Genomic DNA, 22,170 nt, shown 5'->3' on the forward strand with positions numbered 1-22,170 from the left:
ATGATTGAGCTGGGTATACTAGATTTGATGTAACAGCTGATGTAAATAGCTCAAAAGGGCATCAGTCCCTAAGCAGTCTTAATCCTTATTCATTTCCCTAAAGGTTTTTCTAAATCAGGGGTATTCAACATGGGGTCCACGGCCATCTATGTGTCTGTGGGGGTATTGCAGGGGGTCCTCGAAAATGAATATCACTAGCAACAGAATAAACAAATTGTGAATTACATACTTACAGTAGAAAATAATGGAATATCTTCTTTCTAATGATGTCAACTATATTTCTCAACTAATATTGAGTTTATTACACTCACTGAGTATCTGACGTTGGCGTTGTAAAACCACCAGCAAGTACCAGTCGCAGCAAGTACCAGTCGCAGCAAGTACCAGTCGCAGCAAGTACCAGTCGCAGCAAGTACCAGTACTGGCTGCTGGTTAGCTTGCTTGACGTTTTTGCCAACACATGGCTAACCTTTGTTTAACCAGCTAAAAAGCTGCTAATAGCTAAAATATATTTGGAGTTAGCTTATTAGCTAGAAGGTTATGTTAACATAACCCTGAATAGAATAAATGGGTAGAATTGCAGAAAGATACCGGTTTCCCAAACTACATCTAGTCTACTATGACAGGTTCTTATCTGAGCAAGCCAAACCAGCACTGCCACAACAACCTTTCATAATTAGCCCTAATTCACTTGGGGTTGGGTCAGAGCACGACCAGGTCTGGGCATGACCAGCTAGCTACTCCCAAATTATTAACAACTCCCCTCTAGAGGATTTACAGGACAGCTCTAACAAGACTCTCTTTATACATGGTACCATGGGGAACAGACAACAGGAAAACACAGGAGTTCCTGAACAGCAGATGACTGAGACGGCATGGTCAACAACAGGATCTGTTGCAATGGCAAAGTGGAACGGGTACCTTGTTAAAATTGTCTTCACCATCATTACAGTATTTGTCGTAACAACATTGTCCTCACCAGCATAACAAACAATGTCATCATCATCATCATCATCATCATCCTGGTCCCTATGAGATGAGATAACTGGGCTGTTCATGTTGTGGTCATGTTGTTGACATTAACAAGTGATTCCATTACCACCAGCTGCTGTGTGCCAGCAGCACAAGACCAGCGTAACCACGGCAGCAGTATCAATAACAAGGGGAGGGACGGGCCGCGGAAAACAAAGAGATTATTCTCGTGTCCCTCAGGTTACACTGATGATTAGTGTCCATCTCCCTTACTCCAAACTACCCCCATCCTCACACACCTAATAAAACAACCCACCCAAGATTAGAGGACAACACATCTAAATGAAATAAATCTGAATCTGAGTGACAGAAGAAGTTGACATGTTTTGGAGTAGGATCATGTGGTTTTGCTAGTGTAGTCACTAGGGGGAACTAATCTACGTCAGAGGTGGATAGAGACAGGATGTTGTGCTGAAACAATATGACAATGGTGAACTAGAGGTGCTGCCTATACTTTCAGTGAGGAAGCTGCCATGCAATAGTACACAGGTGTCAAACTCTTTCCACGGAGGGCCAAGTGTCCGTGGGTTGTCGCTCCTCCCTTGTACTTGATTGATAAATTAGTCATTAATTAGTAAGGAACTTCACTCACCTGGTTGTTTAGGGATTAGTTGAGAGGAAAAAACAAAAACCTGCAGACACTAGTTTGTATTTCTGAAGTTCTCACAACATGATGGAAGGGTCCATTTATTTATGAGAGGTGTGACTGTTAGTGTGTATCTAGGAGGAGTCCGTGACATCATTGATCTATCAGCCACTTTATTGGCCCACAGTAAATTAGACAGAAGTTTCCACATACATCATCTTTATTAGCCTACAATGAGTGGGGGGAGGGGCATCATTGATAATGTGCCAACAGATTGCTATAGATAACTAGATAAGTTGTCCTTGCCATATCAGTGAGGAAGTGAGTTTCTCAACTATTTTAGCCCTGCTTAATAGCCTCTCGAGAGAGTACTGTGTCCCATGGTAACCACACAAGATTATGCTCATTAAGTTGTGAGTGAGAGAAAGAGAAATTGCAGTAGAGATAGTGTGAATGTGTGTATGTGTGCGTGCTTTCGTAAAGGAAGGAACACACGGTCAATGAAAGGCTATAAAAGGATTTCTGGTGGTTGAGAGAGACTCGATAGGTGCAATGAACTCACATTATAGTGTTTAACCAAATTCCTTTGTTAATATAGCATCACATGTCCTTGGGCCTCACCTTACACACGCTTAAAACAATGGGTCCAATAGCAGTTAGGGCAGAAAGACATAGGCCCACCGACCTAACACTCTAGAGGGCAGTCAACTGGTTTCCATGGAACAAATGAAAAGTACTCAATTCATAGAGCTTTCACGGTTTGATTACCCATGTGTGGCCATGTCACTTTGACAAATTGCTTGTTCTTTTGAAATGGCCATTTGGCAGATATGAATGAATAGGCCTACTAATATGCAAAATGAGAAATCAGATCTAACCACACTTGGCGTAATCAATTTAATTCCAAACATATATTCAACTCCCTTCACAGCAGAGCATTAACTTATTCCAAACGCATGGGGACTGATTAAGTGGGTTTGGACGTATGCACCAGGCACAGAATAACTCTGTCTTTTCCATTTGGTTCTCTTGGGGAGGAACCTGCAGTCACACACACACACACACACACACACACACACACACAAAGCACTGCGGCTGGAAGAAAAATGTTTGCTGTTACTGTGACGACAAAGATATACAAAGGAAGTGTTTCGGTCTGATCAAGGTCTTGGGGACCACGGTAACTATAAGAATTTGTTCTTAACTGACTTGCCTAGTTAAATAGAGGTAAAATAAAAATACATTTAAAAAACACAAGAAAATGACATGCGTCAGAGACAGACAGTAGGTATCATGGTCTAAAGAGGAGACATTCAATCTATGGAAAGTCTGCACTGTGGGTGTGTGACTTCCTCAAAAGTCCCCACAAGGATAGTAAAACAAGGAAAATTCTCAATTGTCCAGGTCCCCAGAAGGACAAAGGTTAATTTAAGCTTAGGGGTTTGGTTTAGGGTTACAATTAGGGTTCAAATGAACTAGTGACTTAACTAGTGAATTAACTAGTGAATTAACTAGTGAATTAACTAGTGAATTAACTAGTGACTGGACATTTTCCCTAAGAAGCCAACTGAATTGATCAAAGAAAATACATTTGCCTCACTATTGGCCTCAAAGACTGGAGATGCACAGTCCTGCTCTAAAGTGGAGCCACTGTAAGAGCACATCCTACAGACCCAGAAATACCTAAATATGCAATAAAAACACACGTCAAGGTACACAGTATGTTAACCTAGGTCCAAACCCGGTCCTCACCATTATGGCAACCACACAGGCAGCCGGGTCTAAAAAAAGTGTCAAGAGAAAATAGCAGTATCATTATTCATCTGGGATAGTGTGTTAACATCATGGAGAATAAAGGACTTTATACACTATATAGGATGAGGCATCTTAATGGTTGGAGGCTTCCTCTCCTCATCGTCTTCACCTTGACTGATGGAAAAACACATTAAAGAAATATGGTGGATGAAATATACAGTGTGCAAAACATTAAGAACACCTTCCTAAATATTGAGTTACACCCCCTTCTTGAAAATCCTTCTTGAACCTGTCTCCTCCCCTTCATCGACACTGATTGAAGTAGATTTAACAAGTGACATCAATAAGGGATCTTTCACCTGGATTTAGCTGGTCAGTTGATGGACAGAGCAGGCGTTCATAATGTTTTGTACACTGTGTACAATCACCTGTCCAATTCTTTCACCTCAGATGTGACACGAAAGGAGACCGTTCAGACTATGGATGAAACGGACTGGATTTGGATGGACTGAATGGTATTGTTAAGCAGATTAATTAAATTAGGCATTATAAATCCCAAATAGTTGTTTGTAGTTAGTTGGCTCTAAAGTGCTGCCTCACTGACCAACAAAGTTAATGAGTTAGACATTACCCTCAATGGTCATTCTCTAGTCCCTACCAACCAGCTACACACGGACTGGAGGTCAACAAGACAGACTGACAGCCAGACATGGTTTTTGCCTCCATTCGCATTTGCCAAAATGCAAAGCACCCTGCTACACACCACCATGCTCATGACATGAGCGCTGACTGACACACACACACACACACACACACACCCCTTTTGAGTTTACACAAATCAGGATTCAAATGATGCTATGAGCAGGATGCTGCATTGCTGCCTTCCATTGTTAAGCCAAAATGGCAGCTTGGAAGGAAGTGGCTTGCTATGTACACACACACGCACGCACACACACGTACACGCCTACACACACACACAACGTAGTCTCAGAGCATTTCGTATTATTCTGTACGTAATTTTGAGAAACTCCATTTCGTATGATATGTTACGAATTTGCTAAATGTTTGATATGTTACGAATTTGTGGGGCTAAGGGGTTAAGGTTAGGAGTAGGGTTAAGGTTAGGGGAAGGGTTAGCTAATGCTAAGTAGTTGCAAAATAGCTAAAAAGTAGTAAGTCATTGCAAAGTTGATAATTATCTAAAATGCTAAAGCTTTCGAACAGGCATTAAGTAACCTTCCATGTTATACAACATAGCATACTAATTTCAGTGTCCTGGATTAACGCTTCCTATGTTACATGTAGTCTAGGAGACCAGTCTGGCACACAGGACAAATAAAAGCACACACACACACAAATGAAAAGCATTTCTAAGAAACACAGGTATTTTTTGAGCTGCCTTGCAGGAAACTCGGGCGGGGTCACTAAAAAGCCTGGAGAGGCAAGCTATGCAGGAAGAGGGGTACAAACTGACCCTGAGTCATCAAGGAAACTACACAACTCAAATTCACAACAGATAATGAAACATTTTAAAACTTTGCATCACAGACAGAATATTTCTGCTAGTAATTTCCTTTACTTGGATGGATTTTGCAAGCCTCAGGGTTTTACAGTCAGGAAACCGGATTCCAAAACTTTAAAGAAGCAGTCGATTTAGGCCCTGCATGAACAGATTTTAGCTGAAACCCAGCCAACTCACAAATTGTCCATAGCTGTAGAGTCGTTTATCGAGAAAACAAGCAGAGCCTGCCAAAACCAGACAACAGATTTCAAAGGTTCAAAGGTGGCATGCAGCAAGGAAACGGTGACGTAAGAGGTTGGCATGGAGACAAAGACACAGTCAAACCGGGAGAGGCCAGTCAAACCGTGAAATAACTTCTTTTGGGGGGGGGGGGGGGGGGGGGGCATACCCGACCAGCAAGGCTATAACCTGTTATCTACACATTACAGATGCAGCTAGTGTGTGGAGCATAGCAACGTCAGCAGGGCATTTGTGGTTATAGCATTGGGGCAGTAACCAAACGGTCGCTGGTTCAAATACCCAAGCCGACAAGGTGAAAAATCTGTCGATGTGCCCTTAAACAAGGAAACCCTCATTTGCTCCAGGGGCGCCGTACTACGATGGTTGACCCTGTAAAACAACACATTTCACTGCACCTGTCCAGTGTGTGACAATGAAACATTATTATTATTAAATAAACATTAGAGCCAACCCTGCAACACTGTGCATAGGCATTGTCTGTCTGTCCACTCTCTAGTAACACATTTTAGCCTCAGTCTCTCTCTTTGGGTATCCCGGGTCACCGGGGTCTGAGAAAAGAGGACTGCTACCACTGGTCGCTGTGTGTGGGTGACTGACCGACCATAATAACACACCGCCATAGTTACCACAGCAGGCAACATGAACTAACTGGCAGTTCACACCCACTCTCTCTCTGTAATTAACAGAATCACATGATATCAGGATTGGAGAACTATACCATCGAGATGTATGCCATAAAACCATGGGCATCAGCCTGCCGTCGCAGGATAAGCTTTAGCAGTCAACACCTTGGCAATGTATGCCATAAAACCATGGGCATCAGCCTGCCGTCGCAGGATAAGCTTTAGCAGTCAACACCCTGGCGATGTATGCAATGTCATTTTTATGAGGTGTGCGTGTGTGTCAGGGTACAGTCAGTCATTGACACTTAACTAAGCTAAAGCACTGTTTTGCTGGTTCAAAGCATGTAGCCTTTACACTCGTACATGGGTTGAAAATGGCAGATTTGGGCACTAATAAGCACCTAAGTCTGAACGCAGTGGCTGAATAGTAATGCTACACATGATGTCAGAGCTCAGGCTCTGTGCTTCACTGTGCTGTGTGGGTTTTATGCTGACTGAGGTTCTGAACCTGAGCAACTCGTGTGACAAGAAGTTGCCCCATCCCTCCTGGTAAGTGGGGAACGTTTTGGTTGTCCGAGTGAGGGGAATGCTGTAAATGAAGAGGACAATGTATTATGAAAGATGAGACGTGGGAATTTATTCTAAATCTCAACGAGTCCAAATGTGCACTTCACTTTTACAAGTCATGAAACTCATGTCATACACAAATGTCAACGTTTATGATCACAAGGTTTGATGTGCAGTTGCAAGTCGACATGGAGTCATACCCTGGGTTGTTCTGAACAGAATGAGCCTGTTTGTGTATTGTGAAGAAAATGCCTGAATGCACTCATGAGTCCTTTCTATGTGCACCAAAATTACATTTCTCTGAATTGCCTCATGAAACACCGTAAGATCTTATTTGATAACTTAGCTAGTCATGTTGGCAATAGAACAAGCTTTCATATGATGCCCACCTGACCCAGATTGCGATTTAGAAAATGGGCCATTTTTGGATTGTGTAAACATTAATTGTGTGATGGAGAGGATGCAGGGTTGTGTGTCGCGGGCATAATATGTATCAATGCATCACATGCGACTCCTAATAAGACTAAGCAATTAGCCTATTAAAATGTTTATCTGACTCCAGAAAGATTATTTAGCAATAGGCAAGAACACCATAGTTGAGTTACAGTAATAGGCAATGAATAAATGTCTAAATACAAATGTATTGAATTACTTCGTAAAATGAATGGATTCACATACAAGGCATAAACTTAAGTTACAATGCATTACAAGGCTTTATTCTACGCATACAGATCCTAAGGTTAACTTACAAGACAAAGCATGAAATCTGTCGTTCTGAACAGGCAGTTAACCCACAGACAAAGCATGAAATCTGTCATTCTGAACAGGCAGTTAACCCGCTGTCCCTAGGCAGTCATTGAAAATAAGAATTTGTTCTTAACTGACTTGCCTAGTTAAATAAAGGTAAAAATAAAAATGAACAAAGAGACGCTTACTAGACCGGAGGCCTAGAAAATGAGAATTTATCATATAACCTTCTTCCATGGACTGGATACGAGAGAGAACAAAGGCATTTCATTCCATTTATAACATCTGAAGATGTAACCTTTCAACCCAAAACCAACCATTGGTCAATCAAACGATACCGAGTTACCAGAATAACCTGACGACCAAGGCCCAACCTAAACAGGATGTCACAGCAGTTAAAGGCTTGTGTGGGGATGAGACTTATGTAAATAAGACAGAATTCCTGAAATGACAAGAAAACCTGTTTTAGAGCTGTCCAGACACAAGTTACCACAGAGATCAGCCATCCATATAGATAGCATCAGAGTTCTCCTCAGTGAACAGTTACCACAGAGATCAGCCATCCATATAGGTAGCATCAGAGTTCTCCTCAGTGAACAGTTACCACAGAGATCAGCCATCCATATAGATAGCATCAGAGTTGTCCTCAGTGAACAGTTACCACAGAGATCAGCCATCCATATAGATAGCATCAGAGTTCTGCTCAGTGAACAGTTACCACAGAGATCATCCATCCATCCATATGGATAGCATCAGAGAACAGTTACCACAGAGATCAGAGTTTTCCTCAGTGAACCTGTTTCAGTATCTATCAGTCATTCAATAGTCCTCTGGATACTGTAACATAGATACATTTTGGCCCCTCAGAGGGAGAAGGGCTGACTAGTCCTTGGGCATTGACCTTTGTTCCTGGACCATTTGCCATGCAGTTCCATGTAACAGAAAACACGTAAATTAGGGCCGAGCCTACATGTGTACCAAACAAAACAACTAAAAGTGTGCTGGCTCTAGTTCCTCAATGGCACAGCTAGGAGAGCAAAACATTTTTTTTTATTAAAAGCACCTTGTAGTTGAAGACTGTTCGGTGAGTCATAAAAGTGCATTGAAATGACTTAGAAACTGTGCACACTTTAGAGAGGTGTTCGGCCCGGTAATTTTTTATGTTACAATCAACAGTGTCATGTTTGGATTCAGTCTTGTGTCAGGTGACCTTGTGTTCTAAACTTTAGTCTAATACTTTTCCCATAACCTCCAAACTGTTCTCTTTCATGTGCTCCCATGGTTATGCATATGCTGGTGTCTTCTTTAAGAAACATTTCCATTTAGCCCTATCCATTAGAGGCCAAAGGTTAAACCCATAGGGCAATTACAAATGAATAACCAGACACAGAATGTCTTACACAAACGTACTGTGATCTACTTGTTCCTGGTACAGAGTGAACTTACTTCCTCAACACCCATATAAAAGGGAGCAGAATAAGGAAGTTGACAGTTTAGCTGCATCAATATGTTTAAAGTAATACCTCCAATGCTGCAATTTTAGCTTTGAGAACATGACCATGCATTGTGGTCAGTGTTTTATAAACATTGATTTTAATGACATGATGATGCCCAAATAAACAAATTATTACATACAAATTGGATTTCCAATTTACTGTGAAATCTATAAAACGCAAGCTCGCAAGCTAGCTAGTTAGCAGGCTGTAAAATCAAACGTAACCAAAATGTTGAATGGGTTGTAGACTAGAGATGGCTTTAGGGCAGGAACTTGGCTGTCCCTGTGACTGAATGCACGATGGAACTAACAGTGGCACAGACCATGTAGTAGTAGAACATCCCCTTTATTCAGTACACCTGGGGGTTTCACCTACAAACAACAAACCCCACACACACAGCACTGACACACACAGCACTGACACATAAGAAGCACCTGGATTTCTCGTCTCGCTTGCTCTGAGTGTGCCAGAGCGTGGGTGTCTCTATAAATAGGGCTTGTGCCTTCCCCAGCTCCGACGGGATCCTCTCATGTTTTAATTAAGTAAACTGCAGTCATCAAGCCCAGCTGTGGCCTGCATCCCCGGCCTCCCAACTGCATCATAGCATCCATGCTCCAGGGCCACAGAGAAGCTGAGCCCATGTGGGTATGTGTGTGTGTGTGTGTGTGTGTGTGTGTGGCACAGTTTGTTGTGCTTGTTGGAGGGGGTCTATACGTGTTTTTATGACTACAGTCCAGTGACGCAGAAACTAGGGACTGGGCGTATGGGAGAGGGGCATGCTGGGTAAAACATACTGGTGTTTCGGAATGCTCCCCTGGAGTGTAACAGAGAACGAGGGTACTCCCGATCGGTCTATCCCTCCCCCTCATCTCTCCTCTCTCTAGTCATCTATGTTTCATTCTCCTCTGGTATCTCTTCACCTACTCATCCCAGAATTCTCCCACCGTCCCGTCCCTCTCCTCCTCTCTCTTCCCCCTGCTCTCTGCACCCACTACGTTCCTCATACTTTGACTACCTCCCCTGTACCTACCTACCCCTTACACCCTCCCCTGTATCTAGCACTTACACCCTCCCCTGTATCTAGCCCTTACACCCTCCCCTGTATCTACCCCTTACACCCTCCCCTGTATCTACCCCTTACACCCTCCCCTGTATCTACCCCTTACACCCTCCCCTGTATCTACCCCTTACACCCTCCCCTGTATCTACCACTTACACCCTCCCCTGTATCTACCACTTACACCCTCCCCTGTATCTACCACTTACACCCTCCCCTGTATCTACCACTTACACCCTCCCCTGTATCTACCCCTTACACCCTCCCCTGTATCTACCCCTTACACCCTCCCCTGTATCTACCCCTTACACCCTCCCCTGTATCTACCCCTTACACTCTCCCCTGTATCTACCCCTTACACCCTCCCCTGTATCTACCCCTTACACCCTCCCCTGTATCTATCCCTTACACCCTCCCCTATATCTATCCCTTACACCCTCCCCTGTATCTATCCCTTACACGCTCCCCTGTAGCTATCCCTTACACCCTCCCCTGTATCTATCCCTTACACGCTCCCCTGTAGCTATCCCTTACACCCTCCCCTGTATCTATCCCTTACACCCTCCCCTGTATCTATCCCTTACACCCTCCCCTGTATCTATCCCTTACACCCTCCCCTGTATCTATCCCTTACACCCTCCCCTGTATCTATCCCTTACACCCTCCCCTGTATCTATCCCTTACACCCTCCCCTGTCTCTACCACTTACACCCTCCCCTGTGTCTACCCCTTACACCCTCCCCTGTGTCTACCCCTTAAACCCTCCCCTGTATCTACCACTTACACCCGCCCCTGTATCTACCACTTACACCCGCCCCTGTATCTACCACTTACACCCGCCCCTGTATCTACCACTTACACCCTCCCCTGTATCTACCACTTACACCCTCCCCTGTATCTACCACTTACACCCTCCCCTGTCTCTCCCACTTACACCCTCCCCTGTCTCTCCCCTCCCCTATATATACACACCACATACACCTATATTTCTCCCACTTACACCTATATCTACCACTTACACCCTCACCTGTATCTACCCCAATATCTACCACTTACCCCCTCCCCTGTATCTACCCCAATATCTACCACTTACCCCCTTCCCTGTCTCTCCCACTTACACCCTCCCCTGTATCTACCCCAATATCTACCACTTACCCCCTTCCCTGTCTCTCCCACTTACACCCTCCCCTGTATCTACCACTTACACCCTCCCCTGTCTCTCCCACTTACACCCTCCCCTGTCTCTCCCACTTACACCCTCCCCTGTCTCTCCCCTCCCCTATATATATATACACACCACGTACACCTATATTTCTCCCACTTACACCTATATCTACCACTTACACCCTCCCCTGTATCTACCCCAATATCTACCACTTACCCCCTCCCCTGTATCTACCCCAATATCTACCACTTACCCCCTTCCCTGTCTCTCCCACTTACACCCTCCCCTGTATCTACCCCAATATCTACCACTTACCCCCTTCCCTGTCTCTCCCACTTACACCCTCCCCTGTATCTACCACTTACACCCTCCCCTGTATCTACCACTTACACCCTCCCCTGTATCTACCCCAATATCTACCACTTACCCCCTTCCCTGTCTCTCCCACTTACACCCTCCCCTTGTATCTACCACTTACACCCTCCCCTGTATCTACCACTTACACCCTCCCCTGTATCTATCCCAATATCTACCACTTACCCCCTTCCCTGTCTCTCCCACTTACACCCTCCCCTTGTATCTACCACTTACAACCTCCCCTGTATCTACCACTTACACCCTCCCCTGTATCTACCACTTACACCCTCCCCTGTATCTACCACTTACACCCTCCCCTGTATCTACCACTTACACCCTCCCTATATCTACCACTTACACCCTCCCTATATCTACCACTTACACCCTCCCTATATCTACCACTTACACCCTCCCTATATCTACCACTTACACCCTCCCTATATCTACCACTTACACCCTCCCCATATCTACCACTTACACCCTCCCCTATATCTACCACTTACACCCTCCCCTATATCTACCACTTACACCCTCCCCTATATCTACCACTTACACCCTCCCCTGTATCTACCACTTACACCCTCCCCTGTATCTACCACTTACACCCTCCCCTGTATCTACCACTTACACCCTCCCCTGTATCTACCACTTACACCCTCCCCTGTATCTACCACTTACCCCCTTCCCTGTCTCTCCCACTTACACCCTCCCCTGTATCTACCCCAATATCTACCACTTACCCCCTTCCCTGTCTCTCCCACTTACACCCTCCCCTTGTATCTACCACTTACACCCTCCCCTGTATCTACCACTTACACCCTCCCCTGTATCTACCACTTACAACCTGCCCTATATCTACCACTTACACCCTCCCTATATCTACCACTTACACCCTCCCCTGTATCTACCCCTTACACCCTCCCCTGTATCTACCACTTACAGGGGAGGGGAGAGACAGGAGGGTGTAAGTGGAAGATATAGGGGAGGGTGTAAGTGGTAGATACAGGGGGGGGGAGGTGTACGTGGTAGATACAGGGGAGGGTGTAAGTGGTAGATACAGGGGAGGGTGTAAGTGGTAGATACAGGGGAGGGTGTAAGTGGTAGATACAGGGGAGGGTGTAAGTGGTAGATACAGGGGAGGGTGTAAGTGGTAGATACAGGGGTGGGTGTAAGTGGTAGATACAGGGGTGGGTGTAAGTGGTAGATATTGGGGTAGATACAGGGGAGGGGAGAGATGGGAGGGTGTATCTACCACGTATACCCTCCCCTCTCTATCTCCTCCCCAGTTTCCTTCATAAACTCCTCCTCCCCTGTATGGCCATTAGTTTAAGTTGAATGTATTTGCACCAAAGAAAGTGATAGAGAACAATACAGATAAAAACACATTTAAAAAAAATGGTGTGCAGGTTGTGGTTGGAAGCCCAAGGTATTATATGAAAACCACACCACAAAAAAAGTACTAAAATATAGGTTTGTTAAAACGCATAACAAAATCTACCAATTATAAAATGTGTAAATGAAATATATTTGTTTTGTTTAAATGTGTGTGTGCATGTGAGTGAGAGAGAGTTAGGCTATATGTAGGAGGTCCCTGTATCAAACATCTCTCTCTCCATCATTCTTCCTCTTAACCCCATGTCATTCCTCCTTTTCCTAGTCAATTTCCACCCTTCTTCCCTAACCCAATTGTATTCCCCACCCCCAGAACTACTGTACTCTGACCTCTTCCCCTGTATCACCCCTCTGAGGCCCCAAGTGTTGGGGTCTAAACTGTAGCTTTTAGTAGCAGCAGTCCTGCTCCTAGTTACCATCCATTATTAATGGCCTGCTGCTAGTTCTGTTTCTGGACCCATCTTACATTCAGGGTCACGCAGCCAATAAAACACTACAATCAACACCCAGGACAACCAGAGAGAGAGAGAGAGGGAAAGACAGGGTAACAGAGGGAAGGAGGGAAAGACAGGGTAACAGAGAGAAGGAGGGATAGACGGGATAACAGGAGGAAAGACAGGATAACAGAGGGAAGGGGGGAAAGACAGGGTAACATAGGGAAGGAGGGAAAGACAGGGTAACATATGGAAAGACAGGATAACAGAGGGAAGGAGGGAAAGACAGGGTAACAGAGGGAAAGACAGGGTAACAGAGGGAAAAGACAGGATAACAGAGGGAAAGACAGGGTAACATAAGGAAGGAGGGAAAGACAGGATAACAGAGGGAAAGACAGGATAACATAAGGAAGGAGGGAAAGACAGGATAACAGAGGGAAAGACAGGATAACAGAGGGAAGGACAGGATAACAGAGGGAAGGACAGGATAACAGAGGGAAAGACAGGGTAACAGAGGGAAAGACAGGGTAACAGAGGGAAAGACAGGGTAACAGAGGGAAAGACAGGGTAACAGAGGGAAAGACAGGGTAACAGAGGGAAAGACAGGGTAACAGAGGGAAAGACAGGGTAACAGAGGGAAAGACAGGGTAACAGAGGGAAAGACAGGGTAACAGAGGGAAAGACAGGGTAACAGAGGGAAAGACAGGGTAACAGAGGGAAAGACAGGGTAACAGAGGGAAAGACAGGGTAACAGAGGGAAGGAGGGAAAGACAGGATAACAGAGGGATGGAGGGAGAGACAGGATAACACAGGGTAACAGAGGGAAAGACAGGGTAACAGAGGGAAAGACAGGGTAACAGAGGGAAAGACAGGGTAACAGAGGGAAGGGGAGAAGGACAGGGTAACAGAGGGAAAGACAGGGTAACAGAGGGAAGGAGGGTAGGAGGGAAGGACAGGGTAACAGAGGGAAGGAGGGAAAGACAGGATAACAGAGGGAAAGACAGGGTAACAGAGGGAAGGGGGGGAGGACAGGGTAACAGAGGGAAAGACAGGAAAACAGAGGGAAGGAGGGAAAGACAGGATAACAGAGGGAAGGGGGGGAGGACAGGGTAACAGAGGGAATGAGGGAAGGACAGGGTAACAGAGGGAAGGAGGGAAGGACAGGGTAACAGAGGGAAGGACAGGGTAACAGAGGGAAAGACAGGATAACAGAGGGAAGGAGGGAAGGACAGGGTAACAGAGGGAAAGACAGGATAATAGAGGGAAGGGGGAAGGACAGGGTAACAGAGGGAAAGACAGGATAACAGAGGGAAGGACAGGGTAACAGAGGGAAGGAGGGAAAGACAGGGTCACAGAGGGAAGGAGGGAAAGACAGGGTCACAGAGGGAAGGAGGGAAAGACAGGGTCACAGAGGGAAGGAGGGAAGGACAGGGTAACATAGGGAAGGAGGGAAAGACAGGATAACAGAGGGAAAGACAGGATATCAGAGGGAAAGACAGGATATCAGAGGGAAAGACAGGATATCAGAGGGAAAGACAGGATAACAGAGGGAAAGACAGGATAACAGAGGGAAGGAGGGAAAGACAGGGTAACAGAGGGAAGGAGGGAAAGACAGGGTAACAGAGGGAAGGAGGGAAAGACAGGGTAACAGAGGGAAAGAGGGAAAGACAGGGTAACAGAGGGAAAGACAGGGTAACAGAGGGAAAGACAGGATAACAGAGGGAAAGACAGGATAACAGAGGGAAAGACAGGATAACAGAGGGAAAGACAGGATAACAGAGGGAAAGACAGGATAACAGAGGGAAAGACAGGATAACAGAGGGAAAGACAGGATAACAGAGGGAAAGACAGGATAACAGAGGGAAAGACAGGATAACAGAGGGAAAGACAGGATAACAGAGGGAAAGACAGGATAACAGAGGGAAAGACAGGATAACAGAGGGAAAGACAGGATAACAGAGGGAAAGACAGGATAACAGAGGGAAAGACAGGATAACAGAGGGAAGGAGGGAAAGACAGGGTAACAGAGGGAAGGAGGGAAAGACAGGGTAACAGAGGGAAAGAGGGAAAGACAGGGTAACAGAGGGAAAGAGGGAAAGACAGGGTAACAGAGGGAAGGAGGGAAAGACAGGGTAACAGAGGGAAAGACAGGATAACAGAGGGAAAGACAGGATAACAGAGGGAAAGACAGGATAACAGAGGGAAAGACAGGGTAACAGAGGGAAAGACAGGGTAACAGAGGGAAGGAAAACTGTTTGCACTAACAAATGAGATCATCAATAAATGAAGTTTTTTTTTAAAATGGTGGTAAATGAATGAAGCCAAATTATGGTTTTAGAATGGCCGTAAATTGTTCAAAGAGTAAACTGGCTGACATTTAAAAAAGTGTAGACAAGAGTCAGGGTAAAAAACCCATGACCTGCAAAGCCAATTCCAATCAGTTGACGTGTTCCCCCATACGAACATTGATTCAATTATTGATTAAGTCATCTTGAATAGGTAAAAAGCACAGGTGGGTCAATAGCCATTCTGATGACTTAGGGAGATCAGCTTACCCTTTGATGATTTGTAAAGTCCCAACATGTGACTTACAAGGGAGGAACTGGACATCCAATGGGTTGGAGCAGGTGTTGGACATCAAAATGTTCACCAACAAATACACCTGCTGAACTAGGACTCCATCCTTATAATAGCTCATATGACTATAAATCATTATTTCATATGCTTATAATGCTTTATACTTCTATTATACGTCTGTCCATGAGTAAGGGGAGGACGGCATTAGGTAGGTGTGTGCCTTTAGTCCCAGTGAAGAAGTACAGCAGCATTATAAAAGCAGGACGTTCTACAGTGAAGTGGTTGAAGCACAATATCTGGGCTTCAATGAATATGAGCTTATTGAATAAATAGCACATGAGCACTGTAGCTTCTGATCAAGAGACCAGTCAGAACAGTTTAGACTACAATGTACGTTGATGACTGTATGTTGAAACAGAAGTGATGTTCTGACTATGGTCTCTTATATAATACATTTATAATGCATTATACGCATATGAAAGAATGATTTAAAAGGAGTCCAGGACAGAGGGAAATATGGTGCTGTCTGAAATCCTTACTTTAACCCTACCCAATCTTTTCCTAAACTAGATCCTCAGGACCCAGAGGGGTGCACGTTTTGGTTTCTGCCCTAACACTACACAGCTGATTTACTTGATCAAAGCTCGATGATTAGTTGATTATTTGAATCAGCTGTGTAGTGCTAGGGGGAAGAAGAAAAAAAACGTAGAATATATTACCACGTTGTTAGTTTTAGCAAGGCCATCTTTGACTAATCGTGAAACCATTCATGACCTACTGTACGAAACATATGCCCTATAGTAACCCTTCTTCCCTGCCGGTTGGATAGTACGAACCATGTGATCGGTTATCTCACTTCAACTAAATAACTACTAACTTGTTCTTTATCATAGGAATTGTTACTCGAAACAGTTGTCATTTGAGTCAGATTTCATGCGGAATGTAAAGCTGCACATTGATTCATGTCCAAGCTTCTCAACAGAATGAGGCTGGAGTGCTATATGCTCAGAGTTGAAGTAAACGGCTTGATCAACCCTCCTCAAACACAAAACTGACCTTAGATTAAGATCAACTTCATCCTTCTCAGCACAGTAGTACCTACTAGTTTACTGAGACACGCCCACCCTGGTGATTAGCTTACTCAGTCATATACCTACCCAGTGGTGTAAAGTACTTCAGTAAAAATACTTGAAAGTACTACTTAAGTCATTTTTAGGGTATATATTTTTGAGAACTTTTACTTCACTACATTCCTAAAGAAAAGGATGTACTTTTTACTCCACACATTTCTCTGACACTCAAAAGTACTTGTTACATGTTGAATGCTTAGCAGGACAAGAAATGGTCTAATTCACACACTTTTCAAGAGAACATCCCCAGTCATCCCTACTGCCTCTGATCTGGTGGAATCACTAAACACATGCTTCATTTGAAAATGATGTCAGAGTGTTGGAGCATGCTCCTGGCTATCCGTACATTAAAAAATAAAAAAGTTAAATTGTGTAATCTGGTTTGCTTAATATAAGTAATATGAAATGTATACTTTTACTTTTGATACTTAAGTATATTTTTCACAATTACATGTACTTTTGATCCATAAATATATTTAAAATCAAATACTTTTACTCAAGTAGTATTTTACTGGGTGACTTTCAGTTTAGTCATTTTCTATTAAGGCATCTTTACTTTTACTCAAGTAAGACAATTGGGGACTTTTTCCACCACTGTATCTCTTCACTCGCTGTGCTGTGGAAGTCAAACTGTTCTGATCATTCATTAAATAATCACACCACTAATTGAGTCTAATCAAGAAATAACTATATTTTCTAAACAGTAGCCTTGCATGTTGTGGCATTAACAGGTTGCTGTTCTAGACTCTCACAGTGACTCTCACAGGCAGCATAAGACAGGCCATAAATTGCCAAGAATCATCCAACACAACAGGATAAGAGTCATAATACAGTAATAAAAAAAGCTGACCTTTGGGCCACACATAGAAACTCATGACTACAGCTGGACACCTCAGCTGATAAACTGGCCCTCTAGGAGTAGGAGCAGCCCAGTTACATTACTCCACAGTCCTCTAGGAGTGGGAGCATCTACATTACTGCACAGTCCTTTAGGAGTGGGAGCATCTACATTACTGCACAGTCCTTTAGGAGTGGGAGCATCTACATTACTGTACAGTTCTCTAGGAGTGGGAGCAGCCCAGCTACGTTACTGCACAGTCCACTAGGATTGGGAGCATCTACATTACTGCACAGTCCTCTAGGAGTGGGAGCAGCTACATTACTGTACAGTCCTCTAGGAGTAGGAGCAGCTACATTACTGTACAGTCCTCTAGGAGTGGGAGTAGCTACATTACTGTACAGTCCTCTAGGAGTGGGAGCAGCTACATTACTGTACAGTCCTCTAGGAGTGGGAGCATCTACATTACTGTACAGTCCTCTAGGAGTGGGAGCAGCCCAGCTACGTTACTGCACAGTCCTCTAGGAGTGGGAGCATCTACATTACTGTACAGTCCTCTAGGAGTGGGAGAAGCTACGTTACTGCACAGTCCTCTAGGAGTCGGAGCAGCCCAGCTACATTACTGCACAGTCCTCTAGGAGTGGGAGCATCTACATTACTGTACAGTCCTCTAGGAGTGGGAGCAGCCCAGCTACGTTACTGCACAGTCCTCTAGGAGTGGGAGCATCTACATTACTGTACAGTCCTCTAGGAGTGGGAGAAGCTACGTTACTGCACAGTCCTCTAGGAGTGGGAGCCACCCAATTAAGCTACTGTAAAGTCCTGTGGGAGTGGGAGCAGCCCAGTTACAGTAAAGTCCTGTGGGAGTGGGAGCAGCCCAGTTACTGTACAGTCCTCTAGGAGTGGGAGCAGCTACATTACTGCACAGTCCTCTAGGAGTGGGAGCAGCTACATTACTGCACAGTCCTCTAGGAGTGGGAGCCACCCAATTAAGCTACTGTAAAGTCCTGTGGGAGTGGGAGCAGCTACATTACTGCACAGTCCTCTAGGAGTGGGAGCAGCTACATTTCTGTACAGTCCTCTAGGAGTGGGAGCAGCCCAGCTACGTTACTGCACAGTCCTCTAGGAGTAGGAGCATCTACATTACTGTACAGTCCTCTAGGAGTGGGAGCAGCTACATTACTGTACAGTCCTCTGGGAGTGGGAGCCACCCAATTAAGCTACTGTAAAGTCCTGTGGGAGTGGGAGCAGCCCAGTTACTGTACAGTCCTCTAGGAGTGGGAGCAGCCCAGCTACATTACTGTACAGTCCTCTAGGAGTGGGAGCAGCTACATTACTGTACAGTCCTCTAGGAGTGGGAGCCACCCAATTAAGCTACTGTAAAGTCCTGTGGGAGTGGGAGCAGCCCAGTTACTGTACAGTCCTCTAGGAGTGGGAGCAGCCCAGCTACGTTACTGTACAGTCCTCTAGGAGTGGGAGAAGCTACGTTACTGCACAGTCCTCTAGGAGTGGGAGCAGCCCAGCTACGTTACTGCACAGTCCTCTAGGAGTGGGAGCAGCCCAGCTACATTACTGTACAGTCCTTTAGGAGTGGGAGCATCTACATTACTGTACAGTCCTCTAGGAGTGGGAGCAGCTACATTACTGAACAGTCCCCTAGGAGTGGGATAAGCTACGTTACTGCACAGTCCTCTAGGAGTGGGAGCAGCCCAGCTACGTTACTGCACAGTCATCTAGGAGTGGGAGCAGCCCAGCTACATTACTGAACAGTCCCCTAGGAGTGGGATAAGCTACGTTACTGCACAGTCCTCTAGGAGTGGGAGCAGCCCAGCTACGTTACTGCACAGTCCTCTAGGAGTGGGAGCAGCCCAGCTACGTTACTGCACAGTCCTCTAGGAGTGGGAGCAGCCCAGCTACGTTACTGCACAGTCCTCTAGGAGTGGGAGCATCTACATTACTGTACAGTCCTCTAGGAGTGGGAGCAGCCAAGCTACGTTACTGCACAGTCCTCTAGGAGTGGGAGCATCTACATTACTGCACAGTCCTCTAGGAGTGGGAGCAGCTACATTACTGTACAGTCCTCTAGGAGTGGGAGCAGCCCAGCTACGTTACTGCACAGTCCTCTAGGAGTGGGAGCAGCTACATTACAGTACAGTCCTCTAGGAGTGGGAGCCTCCCAATTACGCTACTGTAAAGTACTGTGGGAGTAGCCCAGTTACTGTAAAGTCCTGTGGGAGCAGCCCAGTTACTGTAAAGTCCTGTGGGAGTGGGAGCAGCCCAGTTACTGTAAAGTTCTGTAGGAGTGGGAGCAGCCCAGTTACTGTAATCTAGCCTGGGTACCAGACTGTTCAGCTATCATTCCACTCGCCACTCCTGTTTTTTGCCAAATCATTGCCAAAGACTTGGCAAATGACAGGAGTGGAAGGAATGAAAGCTAAACAGACTGGTACCCAAACTAAAAATCAATCCTCTATAACAAAGTATTCCATTACATTAATTATATTATATTCAACCATGCATGTTGCACTCTTAACCTTATGTTTCCAACGTTAGTGAGGATAATACAATCTCCAATTATAGAAGTAGATTGATTCAATATGCTACTTTGCTCATTTGCAAAAGAGCAGGAACCCTAAAGCCGTTCTGATTATCCTCAGAGGCAGAAAATCAACAATGACTTCGCCATCATCACGCAGGTGCATTGCTAGCATCCAGTCGGGTCCCGGAATCATGAGCCATAAAATTGTCTGGAGACTTCCAAGCAGCCTAAGCAGAGGCGCGCGGCTTACCAAGCCTAGTTGCCAGCGCGAGCTGTACATGATCTTCAACACACAGACTTGAGGATCTCATTATAATCACATAAAGGGTGATTTCAGTGTATTACAGATCAATGGGGACTGACTTACCGATACCAGGCGCTGAATAGATGAAGTACAATGCGGTGGTGGACAGTGAGAAGAGGAATATAAGCCCAAGGAATGACCTTCTCCGAAATCGCAGATGTGTCGGCATTATATAGTCGCAAAAACACGTAGACACGTTTTCTTCTTTACAATAGAGATAGGCTAACAGTAGGCCTCAAATCTCCTGAGCGTGTCCAGATGTAAACGCAATCCGCGAATAATCGGTTTTATTTGTCGACTGCAGCAGAGGATCTGCGGGAAAGATGAGTGGCCAGGCGAGTAGGAAGTCTAGCGAATAGAAAGACAGAATCGAAAGGTAAGACAGCTAAAGCCAGCTTTGATTCAGTTTAGAAGAAGTCCCAATGTGGAACAGCTAATCGCGACAATGCAGTCAGAACTGTCGGTGTCGTATTCAGTGGAAGGACATCATTAGCCTAGTCAGACGCTGGGGAACTCGGCCGCTCGGGCGGTGGTAGCCTACTATGGACGGAAAGCTACTAGCGTCTACCTTCCACAAAAAAATGTGCCATGCCTTTATGAGGAGGCGTCTCGTTTCCCCATAGGGAGTGTGTGCAAACTCTTTCACTACGTCACTGATACTGATTGACTTTATGCAGTGGTGGAAAATGTACTCAATTGTCATTCTTGAGTAAAAGTAAAGATACCTTCATAGAAAATGACTGTTGAATGGCTTCTGTTTATGTATTTTTTTAAATAAAATAATAGCTCATCAGCATTGAGCTAAACCGAGTTAGCTCCGTTGTGACATCATATTTAGCTTACATTAATTGGACTATATCGTTTTTGGTATATTTTAGATGTCACTGTATTAGACTAAGCATAGGTGATTAAATTATGTTGAAATGGTGCTAGAATATAGTGGAGGCGTCGCCTGTTTTCTTTGCAACTTGCGGTAACAAAGTCAATAGTTGTTTAGTAGTCCGAAAATGTCGGAAACATAAACTTGCTTGACCATGCTGTAGGTCATGTAACTTTGTTACACATGCAATATGTTTTATGGACTTAACCGGAAATATGTCTCCGGTTTTGTGATTAAACAAAGGTGTGGTTGAATTTATTCTGCCATTGTCTTCTTATTGTCTCGGCCTTAGGCGTATATATCACGGTGTCAAGGCATACAGTAGGAACTAACAGGTTATAGAGCAAACAACGCAATTATCCCAACACATAGGTTGTAATATGGCTTTTTTCCTGGCTTGCCTTCCCTGGTGATTTGACCCACGCACCACTACTGTTTGTGATTAATGATTCCGCCTGATCTGAGGAAGTAGGGATGACGAGATATATTGATAGGCGCATGAATCGGACCATCATTCTGTCCTGTCTGAGCATTCGAAATGTAACGTATACTTTTTGGTGTCAGGGAAAATGTATGCGGGTAAAAAGTACATATGTTCTTTAGGAATGTAGTGGAGTAAAAGTAAAAGTTGCAAAAAAAATATGAATAGGAAAGTAAAGTACAGATACCGAAAAAAAATGAAAGGGCACTTTTCAACTTCATATTCGTTATCTGCAACAAACTACTGTCTAAATATGTGAAAACTGAGCATTTCTACGTTTCATTTAAAAAAAATGTAGAGTTAAAAAGTTATCTGATGACATCATCAAAAATATTTTAAAAACAGTGATTTTTAAACACTAAGATTTGCGTTGACAAGAAAATATCCTATGGCTAGAAACTCGTTACAAGTTTTAGAAATCACTGATGTCACAAAAATCACAAAGGAT

General features: G+C 44.6%; 1 protein-coding gene across 1 annotated transcript in view; it reads right to left on the minus strand.

Annotated features, from left to right (window-relative positions):
• The window catches only part of b4galt5 (beta-1,4-galactosyltransferase 5), a 54,585-nt gene extending 33,592 nt beyond the window's left edge, over positions 1 to 20,993 (minus strand). The window contains exon 1 of the mRNA XM_036947533.2: positions 20,425 to 20,993. Within this exon, the coding sequence (XP_036803428.1) occupies positions 20,425 to 20,530 (106 nt within the window). The 5' untranslated portion in view covers positions 20,531 to 20,993. The remainder of the gene's footprint in view (positions 1 to 20,424) is intronic.
• Between the last annotated feature and the right edge of the window lie 1,177 nt (positions 20,994 to 22,170).

Source organism: Oncorhynchus mykiss, chromosome 16 (assembly GCF_057628025.1).
Source record: "Oncorhynchus mykiss isolate SJ-2025 chromosome 16, ASM5762802v1, whole genome shotgun sequence".
Taxonomy (NCBI): Eukaryota; Metazoa; Chordata; class Actinopteri; order Salmoniformes; family Salmonidae; genus Oncorhynchus; species Oncorhynchus mykiss.